This window comes from Acyrthosiphon pisum, chromosome A2 (genome assembly GCF_005508785.2).
Source record: "Acyrthosiphon pisum isolate AL4f chromosome A2, pea_aphid_22Mar2018_4r6ur, whole genome shotgun sequence".
Taxonomy (NCBI): domain Eukaryota; kingdom Metazoa; phylum Arthropoda; class Insecta; order Hemiptera; family Aphididae; genus Acyrthosiphon; species Acyrthosiphon pisum.
This window is the reverse complement of record NC_042495.1, coordinates 86,992,467-87,016,994: the sequence shown is the minus strand read 5'-3', so window position 1 is coordinate 87,016,994 and position 24,528 is coordinate 86,992,467. Positions and strand designations below refer to the sequence as shown.

General features: G+C 26.5%; 1 protein-coding gene across 1 annotated transcript; it reads right to left on the bottom strand.

Annotated features, from left to right (window-relative positions):
* Window positions 1-2,642: 2,642 nt before the first annotated feature.
* On the bottom strand, window positions 2,643-4,596 carry LOC100572187 (protein takeout-like). The gene is made up of 3 exons (XM_029490669.1): window positions 4,452-4,596; window positions 4,222-4,371; window positions 2,643-2,886 (listed from the first exon to the last, which is right to left on the bottom strand). The coding sequence occupies exons 1-3, from the start codon at window positions 4,564-4,566 to the stop codon at window positions 2,735-2,737; spliced, it is 417 nt and encodes a 138-aa protein (XP_029346529.1). The 5' UTR covers window positions 4,567-4,596; the 3' UTR covers window positions 2,643-2,734.
* Window positions 4,597-24,528: the final 19,932 nt, after the last annotated feature.

Genomic DNA, 24,528 nt, shown 5'->3' with positions numbered 1-24,528 from the left:
GATAACGCGATAAGAATAAAAACAAAAAACGCACGGAAAAAATACATGGAAAAATAATTCCAATTTTTATCTTGTTCGGATGGGTTTTTTCAGAAAAACCCCGATAAAACCGCCCATTAATATTTTACAATAAAACCCACAGGGTTTTTGGATGGGTTTTTTCTGAAAAAACCCAATAAAACCACCCATTATTACTTTTACATTAAAACCCAACCGGGTTGGGTTTTTTCTAAAAAGCCCGGGTTTTTGCCAACCCTGATCACAATACGAAAATCCTTATTTTCATTAACATTGATTATACCTTTTATTTCGGGCGTTTACAATTTATAATGACTATGGTGGATATGAAAGATAAACAATTATTTGACATAAAAAAAAAAACTAAAATATAAAAATTCTGGTGTCTTCTTCAACAATTTTTTTACCATCAGCAAGAAATACAACTAAACCTGGTTTTTTAAACTGTGGCAATAATGATTAATTAAAATCATGTTAAAATATTTAACACAAAAATTATAATTCAAACTTTAAAATTTTAAACTGTATAAGTAATTGATATTCTATAGGAACCTATGTTCAATGTTAATACTTATATACTTACGTAAATTAAGCTTTTTCTAGAAAAAACAATAAATTAGTTATTTACAATAAAGTACATAATATAATATAATGAGCTATATTATCTAATAGATAGATTTCTTTACACGATTAACAAAAAAGGTGGGTAAGTGGATGTCGCTCTGCTGTACAGTAGATTACAAGTGATTAAATTGAATTCAATGATATAATATCATTGTATAAGAAAAACGATTCTGAGCGGAGACGGTATGTCAGTCTAGGTATAAGACATAATATTATATATGCTATTAAAAAAATATTGACTTATAATAAGTACCTATAATAAATTCCAAATTAATCATATCGAAATATCCATTAGGTACTTATAACGCGTTATACAATAATATGTAATTTTGTCCATATTTGAACTTAAAATGACTATAAAAGTAAACTGTGTTTACTTACATGGAATCTTCTTCTAAATTTTCAATTCTTAGATACAAAAGTTGAACATTTTATAAATTTTTAACTACAAAATAATTATTCAAATTAAAATTTGATAAATGTTGTCAAAATTCGATCTTTAAATGCTTATAAAAAAAAATTGTGCCTATGTATTTTTAATATTTTTTAACTGATATTGTAACAATATATCAGGAGCTTTGTATTAAATTTTTACACTTTTTGGCCCAATAAATAAAACTTTATTGATATTTATAGAAAAAAAAACTAAAAAAATTGAAAACCGAAAATGTCCGTAAACAGCTCAAAAAGAGTCAAAATATTTTCAAAATTTTATGGTGTATAGGAAATGCTAATATAAACGTTCAGTAAAATTTTCAAATGTCTACAGTCATTCGTTTTTTAATTACAATAAAATAAGAATTTTGTCACATGAGAAATCGAGCGAATATCCAATGTTGTAAGAATTTGAATTTCAAACGATCATGAAATTTTTTTGTTTGATAAAGGTAGATAATCTTATAAGGAATCTTGTATTACATTTTAAAATCTTAGATTTAAAAAGAAAAATTTTTACGAATTCTTAACTCAAAATAATTTGCTAATTTTCGTGATTTTTCCATATTTTGTCAATTTTTGAACTTTAAATGCTTATAAAAAAAAACTGTGACTAAGGATTTTTAATATTTTTCATCTGCCTTTGAAACAATATACTTGGAGCCTTCTATATTAAATTTTCAAGAAAATGTTATCGTGTATAGAAAATGGAAATATAAACAACCATTGAAAATTTCATGTATAGGTATGTATAGGTCATTTGTTTTAAAGTTACACCAAAAACCAAATTCAATTTTGTGAAAAATCGATTTTGCGTAAAAATTCCCGTTTTTCCTTAATTTTTCTTTTGTTTCTCACGGCGCTTTTGAAAATTACTGGGAATTTTAAATTTTGACCTCCCCAATGCACCAACGATATTCACTTTCCAATCGAACAAGATACTGAAGTTGAAAATCGAAGCATTATTTCGACTACTTATCGTGTACACAGACACAAAAAAAAATTAAAAAATAAAAAAATTTTTTTTTTTTTTTTTATTTAAAACATATATTTACAATCTATTTTACAATAATCAGTAAGTATGATGACAAAGTTTATATAACATTATAAAATATTTGAATAGGAAGACCCTCAGTAGTGTCACCTGACCAGAGATTACATTAAGTTATTGTTTAGTTAGGTCATAAGTTATGACTCGTAACATTATAATTTTATGCTTTGAGCAAGTCTCGGGGCCACAGCCTTTTTAGTCTTTTAGGGACGTGTGAAAATAAAAAAAATAAAAAAAAAAAAAAAAAACACATCATTGTAAAATCAATACATTCATCGTTCCACTCAGAATCTAAAACATTAAATCAAATGTTGTGATCATTTTCCATAATTGGTGCATATTCTGTAACGTTCTGTATAAAATAATATATTAAATTAGGTATATTAATACCTATATTATTATTCTTTTTTTTTACATATCCACTGACATAATGTAATTGAAAATAAACAAAACGTTTGGTGAATATTATGACGAAAATATTTATTTATTTTTTATTTTTTATTTATTCTTCAAGAAGATAATGGGCCCCACTGAACATGTTCGTTTATAACTTGATTATTACTATGTATAATATACGTTAAAAATAACTGATAAAAACTTAAATATTTAATCATTAAAAATTTGCTTTAGTGGGACTTGATTCAAAAACTGCTGGATAATTCCTATAAAAGTAGAACTTAATGCTTGTTCGAATCCCGATTGCATTTCATCAAATAATTCTCGCCAGTTTTCGTTAAGAAAATTATTCATATGATTTCCTAAAAATAAAATAATATCAGTGTAAATATTAATAAAAAATTCATAAAAATAGGTACATATTATTATATTTACGTTTATTTATTTATAGAATTATTACATAATATCATTGATTATATAATACGTATGTACTAATATACTTATATGCGTTATAATTTTATTAATTACCTATTATATAATTCTAAAGTATGGTATATTAAAACATAAAGGTATTATAAAAACTATGGAAATCAAGGATCAATTTACCACCCATCAACACAATAACAAAAAATAACTTCAAAAAAATTAATATTTAAACAAAGAACTAAATGGAATAAATTATAGTTGTTAATTTAATGACAATTTAAATTTATTTAATAATGTACATTATAATATAAGCAATACATAATGAAATAATGAATTAAAATCGTATATTAGAGTATTTAAGGTGATTGAAATAATTTCATGCTATAGGGGAGAGCGGGGTTAGTTGTTACAATTTCACAAATATAATTTTAATATTTTTTCTTTGATCAGTATCATAATTTACGTAAGACCATTGTATTAAGTAACTTCTTAGGTAACTGTCTAAGTAAAAAAAGTCAAAAAAAATACATTTTTAATACTAAAATAAATATTTTTTAGTCACCTTGTCAAACTATAACAACTTGCCCCGGGGTGGGGTAAATTGTTACAGCCCAGGGGCACATTGTTACGGTACCTATATATTTTGAATTAAAATTATTAAAAAAAAAAAATTAACAATGACAGTACCTAAACTCTTCCAAGAGAGATCAATATTTTTTGTGCATCATAAATGAGGCGATTGGTGGGTCGAGAACCATGTTATCACGCTAACACCGAGCAAGTGTCAAGCGACGCGACGCATGGGACGCGCCGGACAAAAATCGGTATTTTTATAACAATAACATATAATTAAACGGACTGTAACAACTTTCCCCACATGGTTTTTTTTCTTAAACAATTAATTTTTTGTCAAATAAAAATATACTATTGAATTATATTAGGTACTAGAATTTGGTGTAGTACTATATAATAAACAAATTTTGAGTATCGAAATAATCTTAGTTTCCTTTGGGATGGGTTGTAATTACAAAAAAAAATCATGAAAAAAATGTACTTTTTATAGCAAAAACAGAAAACTGAAGATTATTCTTGATACCGTTTATTTATACTGGATATTATCACAAAGCTTATGGGGGTAATGATAATAGAATTTGTTTCTTGAGTTTCCACAGTGTTACCATAATTGGTTATCAAGATATACCCAATATAGCAACTTGCCCCTGTAACAACTAATTCCGTTCTCCCTACACTTATACTTGACTTTCACTCACCAAGAACTTTGTTTCCATTAAATAAGTTATCGAACTTAATATTTATTCTTGAAGTAGTAAATTTCCAAGATAAATCTTGTATTTCTAAGAATATACTTCCATTTTTCAATAATTGTGTCATTTGCAATATACCAGTAAGCTTGAAGTCTTCTAAAAAAAATACACCAAAATTATGTAATGTACCTAAATTTTAATTTAAAATGTATGTCAAAAAATATTTTGTTGGCAACCTAAGTTAATTTTGCATCGTCCGTTGCCCACGATGGGTAAAATTAATATTTGTCCATTCATTTCGTATAGTCCTTGTAGAATAATTGGTTTTTGAGCTTCAGATTCAATTGACATACCGTAGTTTAACGGATCGTAACTGTAATAACCCAACATCAGAAATCGTACAAAAATATTATAATTTGAACTAATAATATATACATGGCTTTTTTTATTATCAAATATCTCATATTTATTATATCCAAATCCTTAAAGTTGAGTCTGAGTTTGATTGATTGACTCCCTTGGTCTATTCCTAATTTTGAAATTCTTAATGGATCCATTTTACGCAAGCCCAAACTAGGAATACCTACATAATATCATCAGGATTTAAAGAAAAAAATTTAAATGAATATTATATCTTAAATTATGACTTGTCAGATTGAATATTATCACCCATTGCTAATTGAGGAATCGCGCTTTGTAATCCAGCTCTAACACACTCATTGAAAGCTAAATCACTTGTATGGCACTTCACAAATTCTTTAGCTAAAACATAATATTATAATAAGAAAAATTAAATACATTTAATTCAAAATAAATTACAGCATTTGTTAATATTTTGAATTATGACATAGTCACATAGAACTGCAAACTGAACAATAATAATACATTTTTTTTAATTGAATTAATTGATCTAGATTGAACCTTGCATTGTATATTTTTATATATACAAATCCAATAAAACTGAATAAAAACATCAACAATAAAAAGTAACATCTCTATTTATCCTAAACAAAAATTTTCACTTGAATAATGACCAACTAACTGAAAATAATTGTATTGAAACGCATTTTCTCTAAAGTTTATTCTTACGCAGTTACATGTCGAGAATCTAATAAGAAAATCAAAAATGACCCATTTAAAGCAACAACAAGATAAAATCATAAATTATCGAAATCAAAAAACAATTTAAAACGGAGTTTGGTACACCGTAGTGTTTATAGGAAGTTTTAAAAGTTTTAAGTGCCCATTATTTGCTGAATTACAATTTACAACAAAATAGCCCATATTGATTTTGTTAAAACTGTTCATTCAACAATTTGGAAGTCTCAAAAAACGATTGTTAGATCTCAACATTTGTATAAGTCAATAATATAACTGATCAATAAATAATAATATTATTTTATGTATTATGCACATTCATTGAAAACAAATTAATTTTTATTAATATCAATCCCTATAATATTGTGAAATAATATATTCGTAAATCTCCTATATAACAGATGTATAACAATATTTAAAAATATTTACACATCATTTAAAACTTTAAAAATCATTTAACTGTAATAACATATATATATATATATATATATATATATTATTGGAGTAATAATAAAAGTGAGCAAGTGGGTGTCACTCAGTTGTACATTGGACTGTAATGGTTGGTGTTAAATTTGAATTCAATAAAATAATATCATTGTATACGAAAAAAAGATTTAGAGCAAAGACGGTCAGACAGACTATGATATTATTATATTACTAAGTATATTAATTGATGATATTATTGTGAATAAAGTAAATTATTTTCTAATTTACGTGGAACAATGTTTTTAATTTTCAATCCTTCGCTATAAAATCTGAACATTTTACTACAAAATCATTTTTAAATTTTAAATTTGATCAAGTTGGTCAAAATTTGAACATTAAATGCCCATACAAAAAATATGTGCTTACATAATTTCATCAGGGGCTGGTATTACATTTTCAAGCTTATGAACTTTTGACTTAACGAATCAAATTTTATTGACATTTATAGAAAAAATTGCTAAAAACAAGTTGAACAATTTTTAAAATGCAATTTATCATGTATAGAAAATGGAAATATAAACAACCAGTGACCATTTCATGTATCTACGGTCATTTGTTTTAGAGTTACACCAAAAACCAAAATCGATTTTGTCAAAAACTAATTTTGCGTAAAAATTCCCGGTTTTCCTTAATTTTTGTTTTGTTTTTCCCGGCGCTTTTGAAAACTACTGGGGATTTTGACCGAGTGAATGCACCAACTATATTTACTTTTCCGTCGAACAAGATACTGAAGTTGAAAATTGAAGCATTATTTCGCTTATTTATAGTATACAGTATACACATACACACAAAAAAAAACACAAACATTATTGTAAAATCAATACATTCATCGCCCCCCTTTGCAGAATCTAAAATATGTAAATATTTTTTTTCTGTGTAAATATGTAAATGTATAGATTGTAGAATGTGTTTATAGTGTTAGTAATGAATAATTCGTTAATCCATATGATCCTTAAAATCCTGATATGAATATACATATAATTTAGATGTACGCATTTCCTTCCCATCCCTAGTACGTACCTAATATAGGGTAGGTACTAGGTATGTATATTTTTAAGAAGTTTAACTGATTTTTTTATGAATACTATATTTAGAAGTATCCTAATTCCTAATTCCTGATATATAAAATTTTGAACGAGTCTTCGTTTTCATGTCATGCGTAGATTAGGTTAGATTAAGTAGGTAGGTATACTGTATACACAATCATAAAAACAGTAGGACCATAGTTAGAAAGTCGTAGATTGCTCAGACTACTGACAACTTACACCACGCAAACTTCTGATCTTCTCGAAGAAAAAAAGGAACACGAAACTTTCACAAAAATAAATCCCTTTGTCCGTCTTGAATATCATACACCCCTGTCCCCTGCTTTTAAGTTCTCTTGTTATTACTTTCAGGATGCCTTGGCTACATTTTTATTGCATTTTCTAAAGTCCTAACTGTTCTCAAATAACTTTTATGAGTTTAATACGAATATAAAATATATATTATTTTATTTATACTTTAGAAATGTTATTGAGTAAAATGTATTAGTTTCTCCGAATCGAACTATTATTTAAAAATGAGTTTAATGGCTAATAAACATTTCATAATATCCATATTTTAAGTTTTTGATAATTCTATAATAAAACCACTTACACTTCCATAATTACAGTAGTGTAACCGGGCATAAGCAAAAATACGCGGCGTAAATTTAATTATTTTATTTTCATTTTTCGACGTCAAAAACAAGCTGGAATAGTTCATGGTTTTAAAATATAATGACTATATTATGCGTAATTAGGTATGTGATTGTGGTCTGTTTAGTTGTTAGTGTTTTATTTTCTGTGTACTAACATACTACCTATTGCCTTTAACTTGTATACATATCCTTCATTAATATATACCTATATGGCTATATCTAACAATAATATGTTTTTGTTCACATATCTACACAGAATAATATCTTAAGTTATTATATACTAATTCGGGGACGTAATTTGAGTAAAATCCTGGTGTAACAAGCATAGTGTATAATATTATCTTGAATTGAATTATTGTACGTGGTCCAATGAAGCCTGGGAACAGTCAGTAGATTAAATAATAAAATTGGTGTGTAGGTATGCTAGTTTCTACCCCTCGTGGCCTCGTTACCTCGTAATTACGCCTATGTACTTATTAATAATATTATTTTGTTTACCTACTTTGAAATTTGAATTAAGCAAAAATGTAAATATTACCATTGAGTGTATATTATTGTACAATATACACTTAAATACTTAGTAATGATATTAGGTACATACCAATCATTATCGATTTTTCCCATGATTTACCAAATATTATTATACTTGTATGCGTAATAAAACATTTCTTATTGTACCTACTAGGAAAATTTGTATTTTTTTTACTCATACAGTCATACATCATAAATGTTTATTTTTTGTTCAACAATTAAACTCAATTAACAATTTTCCACATTTTTCTTTATAAAAATATCATATTATACTCACGTAATTTGGAGATAGCCACTGTGACTACACTTCCAACTATTAAATAAAAAAAAAAGTGCATTGTTTTAAATATAGAGGTAGGCATTTGAAAAAAAAAATGCAAAACAAAGTTCTAACAAAGATATCACAATTAATTTTAATTCATAAATACGTTCGTGTTATTCAACGGTTTTAAAGACATTAAACATACTGATAGGTACCAATAAATTCATTACATTTGATGGTTTCTTAATTAAACCTAATCCCTACTATAAAAATAATATCTTAATGCATTTTTAAATGACTACACCACAATTGGCAAACTCAAATTTCTATAAATATAGTTAATGAAAAAGATATAAATATTATTGTTTAAAAAAAATGCAATATATTTTGTAATTTCCTAAATTATTGAACCAAAAAATGTTTTATTATTTGACCTAACCTGTAGTTTCTGAAAACAATAATAATGATAAATTTATTTATTCATTCTTACATAACATAAACAAATCCTGAACGCCATTAAACGAAAAAATCAAACTTATAGATATAACCTATTTTATAATTCCACGTTATATAGATGCTCAATACAGTGTACAAGAATAAAATATATTATTATTAATTTAATTCTTTTAATTTCAATAACAATAATTTAGTTACCAATTGAAGCTTTAAAAATATTTTAAGCTGCAGTATTACTACAAAAACAATTTTTGATCAGAATAGTTGTTCTAAAGATATGTAGTCCGTTGCTTACAATTTCGTGTATTTTAATATATTATTATAGTAGTCCTGTGTGATGATGTTAAATTTGAACGCAACAGACCACATCTCATTATAAAAACTATTCTGATCAAACCTTGGTTTCCGACATTTATTTTAAAACAAACTTCCTCGTATTTCTTAATTACATTCGTTTTTTTACATAGTCTATAGTTTTTTCTTACCTACGCTTGGAGACAATTAAAAAATATATTTCTAAGTATCGTTCAGATCTTTAAAAGCATTACCTACATACAAATTTTTGAGGGTAGGTATCTATAATTATTCTACCGCAAAAAAATATATATATTGTTATTAAAAACCACATGCTTAGAATCAAACAGAATGTGTGTTATTATTATGATTTGAACGCAATAATAAAATATTATAACAGCATTCAAAATATGATTCTTATGGCCGATAGGGGATAGTACACAAGGTTAGGTATGTAGTATGTAAGTATGCTGTACTATTTCTGACATAGAATGTATGTATAATGTATATAAATGTATCATACTAGTATGACATTATTAGTGAAAATTATTATTGGTTCACACCACGGTAGATTATAGAGGAATACGCACGACTGTCAAAATCGTGTCCCGAGAAATATGTTTTAAGAAGGTTCTCACCGCTAGATCGCGTAACAGTCTTTTAGCCTTTAAAATGTTTATTTATATTAATATTATAGGTAGGTACGTATTTTATTTTGTCTACAACGAAATATGAATTATATTTTATATTGTAATACAATTTTCATCATAACGAAATCAAAGTATAATAATAAATTGTTTATTTATTTGAATGTTTTCAATTGTTTTTGTGTAAAATGGTTAAGTGTTTTATAGTATATTGCAAATCTGGTTACAACTTGCAAGGATAAGGTAAATAAACCATTAAAATATAATCATTATATACATTTTGAAATTATAATTATTGGATACATCCAATGGTTAAATTTAAAAAAAATGTACAGTGGTGCAAAAATGAAAATAAATGTATGTAACTGCAGGTACCTAATTATATACCTACCTACCTACTGTATTGACTAGAATATAACTAAAGGGGTACCTACCTATGTTAAAGTATTATTAAAAAAGAAGACTTCAACCTCCCCAATTCAAGTACTGGTTACATATGCTTTACGGTCTTATAATATAGGTAATTTATCATATTAGGTTTCAATGTTTGAAGCTCCTACAAAAAAACCAGATTTTGATAAATGGAAAAAAGCTATACCAAAAAGGGATATTGAACTAAACACAAGGTCGTTTGTTTGTTCAGAGCACTTCAAAGAAGAAGAAAATTATATGGTTTTGGAGTTCTGGAGAGGGAGACTCACAAATAAAAGTATTTAATAATAATGTGCCGCCGTTTACTTAAATCTACAAAATGTGAGGTTTGTTGTTCATTTTTAACTAACTTAGATAGTTCTGATTTAGCTGTAGCAGAGCTTGTCAATATGAAGACTCAAGGTTATTTACTGATTTGTAATCTTTATTTATATAAATTGTTTTTAAATGCTGAATTTTATTTTGTAAACATTGTTATATTGTCTGATTGTATGAAAGAACTCTCACAAATATCATAACAAATGTGAACTTAAACTTTCCATGTGACAAACACAAAAGTAGTGTGATGGCAAGTTGTTTGCATTATTACATTCGTATGCGAATGAGGCAATACGAAAGAGAACAAAATAGATCATCCAAAAAAATATCCAGAAATAAAAAAAAGAATCTAAATTTTGTGTTACTTAGTTTTAAATACTTTTAAAATATATAAATATATAATCAGGTAATAAAAAAGTTACATTTTATTTTAATTGATATCCTAGCATTGTCCATTATTATTTATTGATTTTATAATTTTACCTTAATTTGTTAATGTGTACATTTTATCTAGTATAACGTCGAATTTAAAATACATGTCTTCATTTACATTAATTTATGTACAATTTTGTTTTTCGTGAGACTTTTTGACGAGTTTTTGTTCGTTTATTGTATGAAATCTGTATTTCAAGCATGAAAATTAGGGCCTAAAGACTGCAGCGTGATCTACCGGCAAACCTGCGAATAAAACACATTCACTGGGACAATTGTTTGCATTACGAATATACGGCCGTGCGTATACCTCTATAATCTACCGTGGTTCACACTAAGCACACTTAACATATGCGTTCTTAAATTAAATCAAAATAATCAAGTGTGTGTCGAAAATTAGAATAGAACTCGAAAATTATCTTTATTAAGAGACATAATATTATGTTGTCTCCGTCTTACAAGTGCAAACCATACCAAATTTACGATCAGCATATTACGTTTAGCTTCGTTAGTTTAAACATTTTTGTGAATCGACCTATTATGAAACTTGATGGTAAGAACATTATCTGTGTTTGTAAGTGGGTTTTTTACGATAATTCAGTTTTATGTGAGTTATAATCATTTTTAATTTACGATACATTATATACACGCAAAACTTGATACAAAATTTAATTTTCGTAAAAGTAATAATAAGTATTAGTCACGATAAACGCCGTGTAGGATCAGCTAGTATTTATATATTTCAATACTAATTTGATTTTGATTGATTTTATTCTCAAAGTATACTAGCCGTGTAGGTATCCCGACTTTATCCGGAAAAAAATATATAAACGTAAAATAAAGCACTATGTAAATACGTAATAACTCTACATAAAATATCACATAGTCATGACCCATGAATCATTAATAAAAGTCATCAAAACATAAAAAATGATGTCATAATTATTATATTTTGAAATGAAGTGCGTAGCACATAAAATTACTACTGCGTACCAATCAATGGAAAAAAGGAAATGTAAGCAAAAAAATTTCACCTACACGGGCCCCCTCCGCAAGCTATGACTTGACCAAAAACTAGTCTGGGCTGTCCTTTGATTAGGTGGAATTTACTTTGTGAGCAAATTGGACATAGTTGGGCATATTTTAGTGAAGCGGAGTGGAATTCGCTGTCCTTTAATTTATATAGGTCTATGGATATCACAAATTATTTTTATCAAATATCATGAAAAGTAGCTGGCTCCCTTTACTCTGCCATTTTTGTTTTTATCATCAAATATTTGAATGAGTAGGGGTATATATAACCTTGCATATTTGAGCCATGGTAATAACTGTAATACTGGTATCAAATTGAATGTAATCAAGTGTATGTTCTTTTGACTTTCATTGATGCGTAGTTTTCGACAATATTGCACCCCTATCTTGGTTTGGCTAATATTTAACTTAAAAGATGTGTAATTTAATTCTAAAGCACCGATCAGGTTGTAGAGGTTTGTCTGTTACAGAAGTTTGTTTGTTCGTTTATTCGATCATTATAACATTTTAGTTAAATAAATGTAAACAAATGTAAAAATTCAAAATTTAATGATTGCATTTTATAACATTTTATATTTCGCAAGCAAACCATTCAAACCCTGCTTTGAACCTCGCCCTTGTCTCTGTCAACATCCCGGAAACTTACCGAGAAGGTCAAAGAGAACCTGGTACAGAGATCTAGTAAAATTGTAAAAGTAAACAACAACAAAAAATAATTTGATTAAATCAAAAACATAAAACCATTCACGTCATAAGTACTACTGTTGGGTAGTTCCTTAAAATCAAATCATCTATGAACAAAATTATATGAATCGTTATCTGCACATACCTAATATGCTTACTGTAAAACATCTTTACAGCTTGTATATTTTCAAAATAAATGTTACAAAAAAAAGCAAGTAAGTGGATGTCGCTCTGCTGTACAGTAGGTTACAAGTGGGTCAATGTATAATGGATTGTATTGAACTTGAATTCAATGATATAATATCATTGTACAAGAAAAACGATTCTGAGCTGAGATGGTTTGTCAGTCTGGATATTTTATATTGTTATTATTTATTATAGCCTGTAACTTATACCTAATAAGAATAATATACTAAGTGCATTAATTATTTAAAAAGTCATGAATACATAAAATTACGATTTATTAACTAACTATTCCGACTTCCAGTTCACAATCAGAGATCTGAACAAACAATATTTATTAACATACCTACATGTTTTACAGCGCCCATCACACGATATTATATAAGATTGAACGAAGGTAATACACTATATGGAATAAAGATTATTTATTAAAACATAATATAGCCATACAGGTAAACGATGTTATACAGTTTGAAAAATAAGTATAACTCAATACTCATTGTATAAAACGAACGATTAATCAGATTTTTTAATTTAAAAAAAGGTGAATAAATTATACATACGTAGTCTTGTACCTACAATATTAATATAATTTTAGTTCCTATATGTATAAATATTAATTTCCTACTCCACAGGGCACAAACCACATAAATTTAAGCAGAATAATTTTAATGATATGTTGTAGTAACATAATACATGTATAATATAATATGCCTGCTTAATATTATACAAATGCGTATAAGTTAGGTTATCCATCTTAATAAAATTTTTCATTGCCTTGAGAAAATCGCTTAATGCGAAATGCATTTAAAAACCATTTTAATCAAATATATAAAAACACAACATTAACACAGGCTGAGTTACACCACTTACACAATAGTTTATTAAACATAATATTAGTTGTATCATTTTTCTACTAATTAAGAAGTTTAGAGTACTATTATTTTTATAAGTGAAAGGTTGTTTCATTAATTATTGTTTCATTACTACCTATTTATTGTAATAACAAAAATATAGAATGTAGATAATACCTATGCGTTGCGTCTTTAAAATTACTTACCGTCAGTTACATTCCTAATTCATTATTTAATCAAAACGATTAGTGTTACTCGTAAATCGTACCTAATTATCAATAAAAACAAATTATATTTTTATGTATAATTAGAAGTTTATAACCTTTGGAAATATAATACAAATTAATTTTATTTGTTCAACATATTAAGTATGCCAATGACACTTGTGTAACAATCAAATCTTCCCAATTTAAGTATTAAGTTTAATTTTATTTGTCTGATTTTAATAGAAACTTCCATCCACCAGACAATACCAGATAAAAATGTAAAAATAAACATTATCTATCTATTTATCTAGCTATATATTATTATCTATACTATATAAAAATTAATTGCTGTTCGTTAGTCTAAACTAAAAAGGAGCATGACCGATTTGAATTTTTTTCTTATCATTTGCTTATTACAGGGGTGGTTTAAAAAGAAAAACAATAGAGATAATCTTAAAGAAAAGCTAGTAAAAAATTCAAAATTGGTAATTTAGTATGGAAAATCGTCTACACTATTCGTCCGATCGCCATGAAACTTTCGTGGCGGGCTTTAGTCACTCTAAGGAAGGTTTCAAAACTATTACAAATAAAATCGGACAGAATAAACTACATACATCATACATGTGTAATGTGTATGATAATATTTCATGATAAGCTTTTTAATCTTCTATATATAGGTATATAACAACGAATGTAAGTCCGATCGCGATGAAACTTTGGGAAATTGTGGGATACAGAAGGTTTCTAGAATATGAAATCTTGGCCTATACCAAAACCGAGATACATAAATATAACGCCGTTTTTTGTATTGATTGGTAAATTTTTCCCGGGCCAAGTCAGGTTATACACTAAACAGCTCCAAAACTCACAGGATGGCGCATATTGTATCTAGAGGTTGGAATTCAGAGGCGTCATTTAGAGTAATATCTCAGAGTAAACATTGGCGGCTTTATTTTTCGCCGTATCATATTGGCCTCTTTTAATTCCATGCTGGCGCCAATGCCTGATGTATCAGTTAAATTGAATTAATTGAAATAATTAATATAAGATAAAAATATTTTATAAATAAAGGGACATACATATATATATACTTAGATATTAAAGATATAGAAAAACAATTGATATTAATGAATAACGATATTATACTTTTATCGGTGTTATCACTTAAAATATTAATTATTTTTCATCCCTAATAGTAACATTAGAAATAACTCCAACATGGCTACATTTCAATTTTCATTATTATAACTGTGGCCTGGTAAAAAATTGGCAGTCCTATTTTAAAACTGAAATGGCGCCCCTGGGTTGGATTAAGTAAACCGACAAACTTGGTACAACTTTGAAACTTTATAGAATTTGAAATTATACACCTATGTACACAGTAGATACCACGTGAGGTCTGATAATATAGCTACTGCTTTTCGCAGTATCACAAGGGAGTCTCACGAGCAATGCTGGGCGGGATGGCGTTATAATATAATATAGGTAAGTAATCAAACGTGTCCTGACTGACTCACTGATCAACGTAGAACCTAAAAAATGATAGCTCAAGGCTCTCAATTATAACGGTACCTACGTACCACCACGTGTACACTAAGAAAGTATTTTCCGAAATTAGCATTTCAAAATGATGCTCGCACAAGTATTTTGAGATTCGAGATGGGTGTTAAAAACTTTTATGTTTTGAATATTAAATAACAAATTACACAAAGTTTGAATCATAATATTGTAGAGTTGGCATTTTTAACGGACAACAAATTGCATGAGGTCTGCTAGTGTTAAAATGAAATAATATTATGTTCATAAGTAAATTACCAATTTACTTTGACAAGTACATTGAACATTAAAAAAATGAAAAATATTCTAGTTTAATTATAATTTGTCATATTGCAGCTACGCCATTCATACATGTGAAGACATGTGAAGTCCCATGAAAGTTATACAACTTGTAATCATTATACTTAGATAAGTCCAAATTCCAATGATTGTTTTCAATAATACACTCATCAAACCATATCACAATACTTTAAGTAATTAATTGTATTAACTTGGGTAAGATGTATTTTATCGATTGTTAATGTAAAATTATTTGATTATTTCAATATTTTTAATTAATAATACGTAATCACTAATCAACAATAAAACGGTTGACGATGCATCTTTAATGGATTTTAATTTAAATAACAATTCATTTATAAGTATAATATACTAATATATAATTTAATATTTAAAACATTTAATTAAGCTTAAAAATTACAACAGATTAATATAGTCATTACCAACTTAAAATATGTACATTAATTATACTAGCATTAAGGTTATAGTAACTGACAACTTGTTGCCATAAATGTCAATATTGTTGCCTATAAAATTTAATATCAGGCAAATAATGTATAATATTTTATATTGTGTATAATCCTTATTTTTATTCGTACAAATCTAAATAATTAACTTATATTAATAAAGTAAGTTCAATATATAGTGTCACATAATATTTTTAAGCACGAACTTTAAATATGTATTAATTCAATTTAAATATTCTCTATTATATTTAAATAAAACTCTAAATTCCATTTCTTATTTATATTATATTTTATTCAAATAATTTACGTTTTCCCAAAATGTAAAAACCATTTCTAAGAACTACAAAAAAACTCAAAAATTGTTTATTCAACATTTTTTGAAACTATCTATCTATAGTTTGAGTTAATGTAAAACCTACTTTCTTCTCTATAGAATAACGACTGTCTTATTTATAATTTTTCTATTTATATGACGTGTAGGTACCTACTTTTATATTTGACTGCTTGACATATTGATATTTTCAATATGGTGATTTAATTTGATTTACAAATTTATAATAGTAGTATACATATTTTTTATCCAGCGCCAAGGAGAGTAAAGCAAGACGAGTAATCAACAGCTCATATCTTCAGTATTTTTATTTTAAAATTTAACACAATCTTACAAACCTGAATCTATATTAGTGAAATTCAAAAATAATAGTAGGTAATTAATAATATATATACATTTTTTTCAAGATCCCAATCTCAATTATTTCTATGTGATGTGATCATACAACATTGTATTAAAATCATTTCAGTATTATAAACTATATAATAAAATAACAACAACTTTTTTTGTAAATTATGTTCACCTTTTATAGTATTTTTAAAAATATATTTAACAAGTGAAAACTAAATGGATAGAATCTACCTGGTAGACACATTGTAAACGGAAAATAAATCTAAAAAGATCATAATTTATACGACATTTACTGAGTTCCCGCGCCACCTGTGAAAAATAAATATTGATAAAAATTTACCAGAAAAACATTTTGAGTGATAACACATACATCAATTTTTAATTGTAATTTTAATTAATAATTGTATACAGTTTGGTACATTTACCAACTCACACTACGCTAAGCAAAACTTTATAATTTCTCTATAATAATAGGCCTGGATAGAGTACCTATGATTATTGGTAGTAAATATATAAATACAAACATTATATAAAATAACATAAGCCTTTCATGGATCATACTTAAAATATTTTATTTTTATTTATTCTTCAAGAAGATAATGGGCTCCACTGAACATGTTCGTATGGGGGTCATCATGAGTTCACAATTTGAAATATAAATATATCAAATAGTTCATATAAATTAAATAATTACAATTTGTAATATACATTTCTCACATAACTATATAATATTGATAAGTAAATATATATTTTCTTGTCTTTGTTCATATAATATAATATTATAATATAGTGTTTGTAAAAAATTGTGTAATTAAATAATACAATATAATATGGTAATATAAAACTAAAATTAACCACAGTTACTAAAGTCATACAACTAATATGAAAAAAAATGTTTAAATCTTATTAAAATGTATTGTATTTCAGAAACGCCAATAACTTTAGCAGTTAATAAGTCATATACCTATATATAGTATATATATACTTAGATAATAATAATAATAATAATAATAATAATAATAAAAAACATTATAACTTTCATCAAAATGGACAGGTTATAGGTATCATTAAATTCTAAGCTAACTTGATATTTAACGTCAATATTATTATATACCAACTACTCAAAGGTCAGTGTTTTACGTACTTTTATGTTTCTATAATTTAGATTAAATATATTGTGCACTTTCCACCGTTTATAACTATTGTTAATAAAACAAGAATAATATGAATAATAATTATTATGTTCTTTTTTTATTATTTTCATTGTAACTTTGATTGAGGGTCAAATAACATGTGTTGAGCATAATAAGTAATTTTATGACGTGTGTTATAGGTATAACATATTATTATAGGCATATAGCATACTAAATTCGATAGGTATATTAATTGTCATTTGTCTCTGATGGAATTATTTACACACACAATAGACTAATATAACAACCATAAAATATATAGTACACAGTTTATTTTAGCTCCGATGACTATGTCAAATGTATGCAAAGTTTCCACAGATATCAGTATAAACGGTCTTCGGATTGTGACATTTTCAATAAAGCCATTTTTTTTTGCAATTGGACCGGTTCTATAATAAGGAGATATCATAGCGAGTATACTGTATAGTAATATATCACTATCGTCTATCACCTAAGCTCCTAACACCAGCACCTATGCAGCCACCTAGGTAAGTTTAAATCTGTAGATTTATGGAGGTGTAGACTGTAGGTAACTCATTACTTAGCGCATTTCAATATTCAACACATAGCTAACGAAAATATAATGTAGGTATTAAGTACCTACATAATATAATGTACTCATATGTTACCTAATGATATAAACATTGTACCAATTTGCAGGGACACAACTCCGAAAATTGTTAAAGTTCATTAATAATTAATTGGTTATAATAGAACTAGGATTTATAATCATATGATTTAATTATCCTATGATTTTTAAAAATGAATAATACCTACGTATAAATTCATGTTTTCTATGAAGTATGATTAACCGACTTTTACAAGTGTAGTATCCGTTTAAAATAATTCCTAACAATATTAGCTTATTTTAATTGTATTTACCTGTTGTTATTTCTTACAATTATTTAGTCGTATATTAATATTTACAAGTTTTTATATATAATTCGCTATTATCCGCGACAATCTAAATTAAATGAATACATTTTGTATGTATAGTCCCTGACCTTTTATGTTCGACCGTGGTTAACCTGCAACGTATTTATTCTAATATTTCTTTTAAGTACTTTGAACCCAACGTCCCAACATAAAGACGATTTCATTGGATTCACTTCGCGTTTCGTTAAGGTTCAGTTGTAGTACATTTTTACTTTTTTGTTTCAATTAATGAAAAGCAGTAAGTAATAAGTATTTAATTAGCACTCATTAAATCCTGATGTGATTTAATTTGATTTATTTCGGCTAAATAACAACAATAATTTATTATAGTTTAATAGAATTAAAAAATATATTGTTGGATGTTGCCGGTGGTACTCAGACTCAGTCACAATAAGATTAATAATATATTTATATATTACACATTTTAGATATTATACTAACATAATTTTATACAACTTTCAAATAAAAGTAAACAAGACTACAAGAGATAATGAAATGGTTCTAATACCTATGTAAGAAGGTAAAACTGCGACGGACAGCAGCTAACGAGACACTGGTTACCGAGGACCGTGGTCGATGACTAAAGCAGCTGATTACTCTTACCGCCGATTGCCGAATAAAACCGGAAATGCACTACCAATAATTACGTAGATCATTCAGATGGTTGGACTATCACATAATGAATTTGCATGAGATACAAAAATATTTGTATTGTTATATTTATACATTTTTAACTTAAAAAAGATCAACTGTGATAGATATAAACTAATAAATATTTGTTTTTAATAATAAAAATATCACAGTTTTCCTGAACTTATAAGCCATTATAATAAATAATTCAATAGAAATTAACTCTTACTTGAAAATGTAAAATAATTGAAAGGTTTACTCGAGAGCCGCATTATGGAATAAGAAATACCTGCTGCTGTCTCTGTGTTCAGGAAAAACATATTTCAGATCACTATTGTAAATTAAATAAAAAGAAAAACGATATGTTTTATAAATTGTATAGGTTCTAGGAAATATTCTAATTTAGTACCTAATTATATTTTTATATTAATAAAAATATTATGCACGTCTAACAAGATTTACAGGAATATATCACGAGCCGAAGGTTGGCACACCCCTGTCCCCTTCTCAGCGGCGCGGCGACTTGAACTTTTTTTTCCTTGCATCACATTTAATATTTTTCACCACCCACCCACATTTTTTCACTGCTCTCTAAATAGTGAATTCATAAGTTGTTAGTCGTTAAGTAATGGTTAATGATTACCGTTATTAGAATTTATCATTCATTCCATGCAAAAAACCAACCTAATTGTAACTTAATATTGTATTATCATTGATTATATAATATTATGTGTATTATATAATCAATAGAATTATTAAACACTAATATACTATAGGTTAATAATATCCTAAATATTTTAATTTTTTAAATGTCATTATATTTATATTAAAATATGTAATACTAATCGCCAAAGCTGACTTTTATTATTCATGATCATTAAAAAAATAAAAAATAAATAAAATGCATTATACATATTATAATAATATACTATTAGTACAATATTTCCTGAAAATTTGAATAAAATACCTATAACTACCAGTTACATTGGCGAATACTATACATTTTTTTTTTTAGTAAATCTTCTTTTATAAAGTGTTTTAATCATTTTTATTAAAAATTAATAATCAAGGCTGCTAATTACTTACCATAATTACCAAGCATCTAGATTTTATCAATTCACATTTTACATAATATTATTAAACATCGTTACGTTACTTAACACCAGACGTCAGTCAGTAACACTAACATGTATTTAAATTATTACTTTTATTAAAAAACGTGAAAACGGTGAGCAAGTATCGATATTATGTTGTATGCATTATTGTAAATTATCTAATGTATAATCGATTTAAAATATCGTGGCGGTCTGCCTTGCGTATTTCTGTAGACCTAAAACTATTCCTAGGCCCACGGCAAAGATTTTTTTTGCAAGGCCTTCTGGGTTATGTTGATTTGGAAATAACGATGAAGCAATCTTTCTGAATATTGATTTATCTTCTTTACTATTTAATTATTTGAATATTAAAGTAAATTTAAATAGTGACCAAAAAGCCCTTACTATAGCTGGTACCGTAGCTACTTGTTTACTATGATATTACGCTTTTGAAAAATTGCGTTTTCACAGTACCTATCTCTAAATAGACTTATTTTAACAAGCTTATTTGTTATTGTATACTTTAAAAATGATGTGTTAGATATTTGTCATGATGCAAAAGTACCGCGGTAATGTGGTATTAAAACTTCGTACTGTGAAATAAATCACGGATATTATTCACCCACAACTCTACGTTAATTTTATATTTCTTCTTCAATCTTCTCTTAAATAGGTAAGTACATTGCCTAAGTCATAGGCGCAATTTTGACAACTGATTTTGGGGGGGGAGGGCTAAATTTATAAAATTAATACAGACCCACTGGGGCTCCACCCCTGCACCCCCTCGCACTACTAGTTGTAATTTTTACGGTAATAATATATTACAAAAACATTTAGTTGGTACCACGATTTAAGATATCTTAAATCGTGGTTGGTACTCAACAGTAAAAAAAAAATACTTAATAAATGAAATACAATAATATACAACTCAAGTAGGTACTCAACAACTCAATGTTAATTAATTATTTATTTGTAATTATAAAAAAAATAACATAGTTACCAAGTGTTAACTCTTATAATTGCAAACGGTGATTAGACATACCGAAATTATTTTATTTATTTTCATTTGAATACTACCAGAAATGTCCTTTTCTTTATGTATCACAGAAGCATTTGAAAATTTATTTTGATGCATATATATTATATGCGTACCAATTTTTTATCTTCCTGATAGCTGAAAAATACCCTTTAATTTCCCCTTTATGGGTTGAATTTTCAAAATTCCTTTCTTAGCGGACGCCTACATCATAATATCTATCTGTATGCCAAATTTCAGCATGAACCGTCCAATGGTTTGAGTTATGCATTCATAGATCAGTCAGCCAGCTTACTGTTTTATACATACAGATGACTTCTCCGTAAATTCCATATTCTAAAAATAGCTAATATGCGATAATAATATTTTTACCCGTGTTACTACTATGCATGATAGCAGGTTATCTATACTCATAGAACAATACTATGCTCAAGTTATTATTCAACGATGTATCATATTATATTTATATCATTAAAACTAACATTAATAACAACAATTGATTATATATTCTATGAATTGATATTAATTATTACTTATTACTTATTAAACAACATAACTACACTGATTATTGAGTTGGCTAAAAAAACCCATATTTAATTTTTTTAAGGTGGATTTAAGAATGAATATTTTCAAAAATTTAGGGCGGCTAAGTCCCCCCTAGATCCCCCCTCCACCAAATTGCGCCTATGACCTAAGCCTGAGGTTTTATTAGTTAATAATATAATTGTTTTATCATTTATATTTTTTGCCAATATGATAAGTACATAATATGAGAATACAAAATAAAAGCTTTTTTGAATTTACAATGTTGTTTTTTTCTTGAATAGGGTATAGTTATAATTACATACTAAATACATTTTATACAGCAACTCTATAGGTTGGAAATAAACTTTACTTAAAATATGTAGTTTTTCAGATTTCTATGTAAGTAATTCTAGGAAATGCATAAATCAAAAAATAACAAAAAAGTCATGAGCAATAAATGAAACAAAGCCATAGACGCAATTAGAGAGGTTTGGGAAGGGGGGGCTAAGCCTAGTTTTGTTAATCATATTTCAGTTAAAAATATTAAGTATCAGCGCCTATGTTGTTACAATAAGCGCAATTGAAAATATTCAGAATCACTTAACTTTGACACGACTAACACTAATAACGATTAACGAAACGTCCAAACACTGTCTTTTTATCGTAATGTATACCAATAACTTTTAATTTTGTATAAGTATAAAGAAAGTTAATTGTTTACAAATTCATATGGAAACGATTAGCAAAACAATATCGTGTTTATTTACCTAAATGAATGTTCTCAATTATTCTAAAATTAGTTATTATAGTTATAAGTGACCAAAAAAGACAGTTTTATCGGTGACCACATACCCATTATAATTTTAAATATTTAACCATTTTTACAATTAACATTGTACATTGATTTTACGAGAAATTTGGATAAACTAGTGTGTTTAAGAACAATGCTACATTATTTTTAAAACGATTATTTCATATTACAGGTAGTTACAAATTATATCCACAATCCGCCATCATGCACAATTAAATTATATTTATTCACTATAATTCTATGTATTTTATTCCTACGTAGATCATTTTTCAAGGTCGAATATTAAGTGCCACGTAAATTATATCCAATTTTCACGAGATTTGCCCATTATTCTTGTGCAAATCGTATTATATTGTGCGTAAAACATTTTACGCAAATTTAACAAATAAAAATTGTTTTCACTCACATTGGCAATATTATTATTTACAAACTCGTAATTACTATAATAAGACAATGATCATACTAAAACTATGTAAGTATTTAGTGTTATTGTATATTATTGTTTTGTAAGCCCTGTAAATTAAATTCTTATTTTACTTTAATATAAGCAATAACATTTCAATAAATTAATAAAACAAAATACAACCTATTTAAAGTTAATTATTATACTTCATATTTTAATTTATTTAATATATTTTTATTAACACTTCAACAGAATAATATGGGCAGTACATGCTACACTAGCTGTTTTTATAAATATTCAAAACATACAAAATTAATTTTATTTATCACGATAAAATGTACAAAAACACCTTATTCATATTTAATCTGTAATTAGTGTTTACGTGTATAAATGAATGATATTTGTAAATTAGTTAATCATAATGTACGTCATAATATTTGAAAATGAGATAAATAAATTTTATGTTGTAATGTTGAGTTCGAGAATATCATATTATAGTAAATCACTGTGAATAAAAGGACACTACACCAGGATTTGTTATCCTTACTTACCTATCATACAATAATATAATGTTATGATAGAGCAAAAACATGTTCAATGTCCATGCAATTGACCATAATTGACTGGGAACGGAATTTTAAAACAAAATCAGTCAGAAAAATAAACAATAAAAAAATATATCAAGGACATCTCGTGACGAGATTTTAATTGTATTAAATTTAATGTAGGTACCTAACGTATAATATTTGAATTTTGAAAACGGTATTTTTATTTTTTAAATTATTTTTAATTAAGTACCCATTGGTACAAACACGTTTTTATAATTGGTAAATGTTCAAAAAATTCCGATGAAAAATTAAGTCAGTTTAAAATATTTTATAAATTGGTTTAAAAAACAAATAATATGAATCATATAATAAAGTACATCATCCAGTTAATATAATGTATTTTTTTTTTATATATTTCAGATGTAACTTATAATTATTATGAAACGAATAATACCTCAATTATTAAATCGTGTCTTGGGTATTTTATAATTTATTACGCTTAACATTTCCTTATAAATATTTTTTATTTCAATATTAATTTATTAAATTAATATAA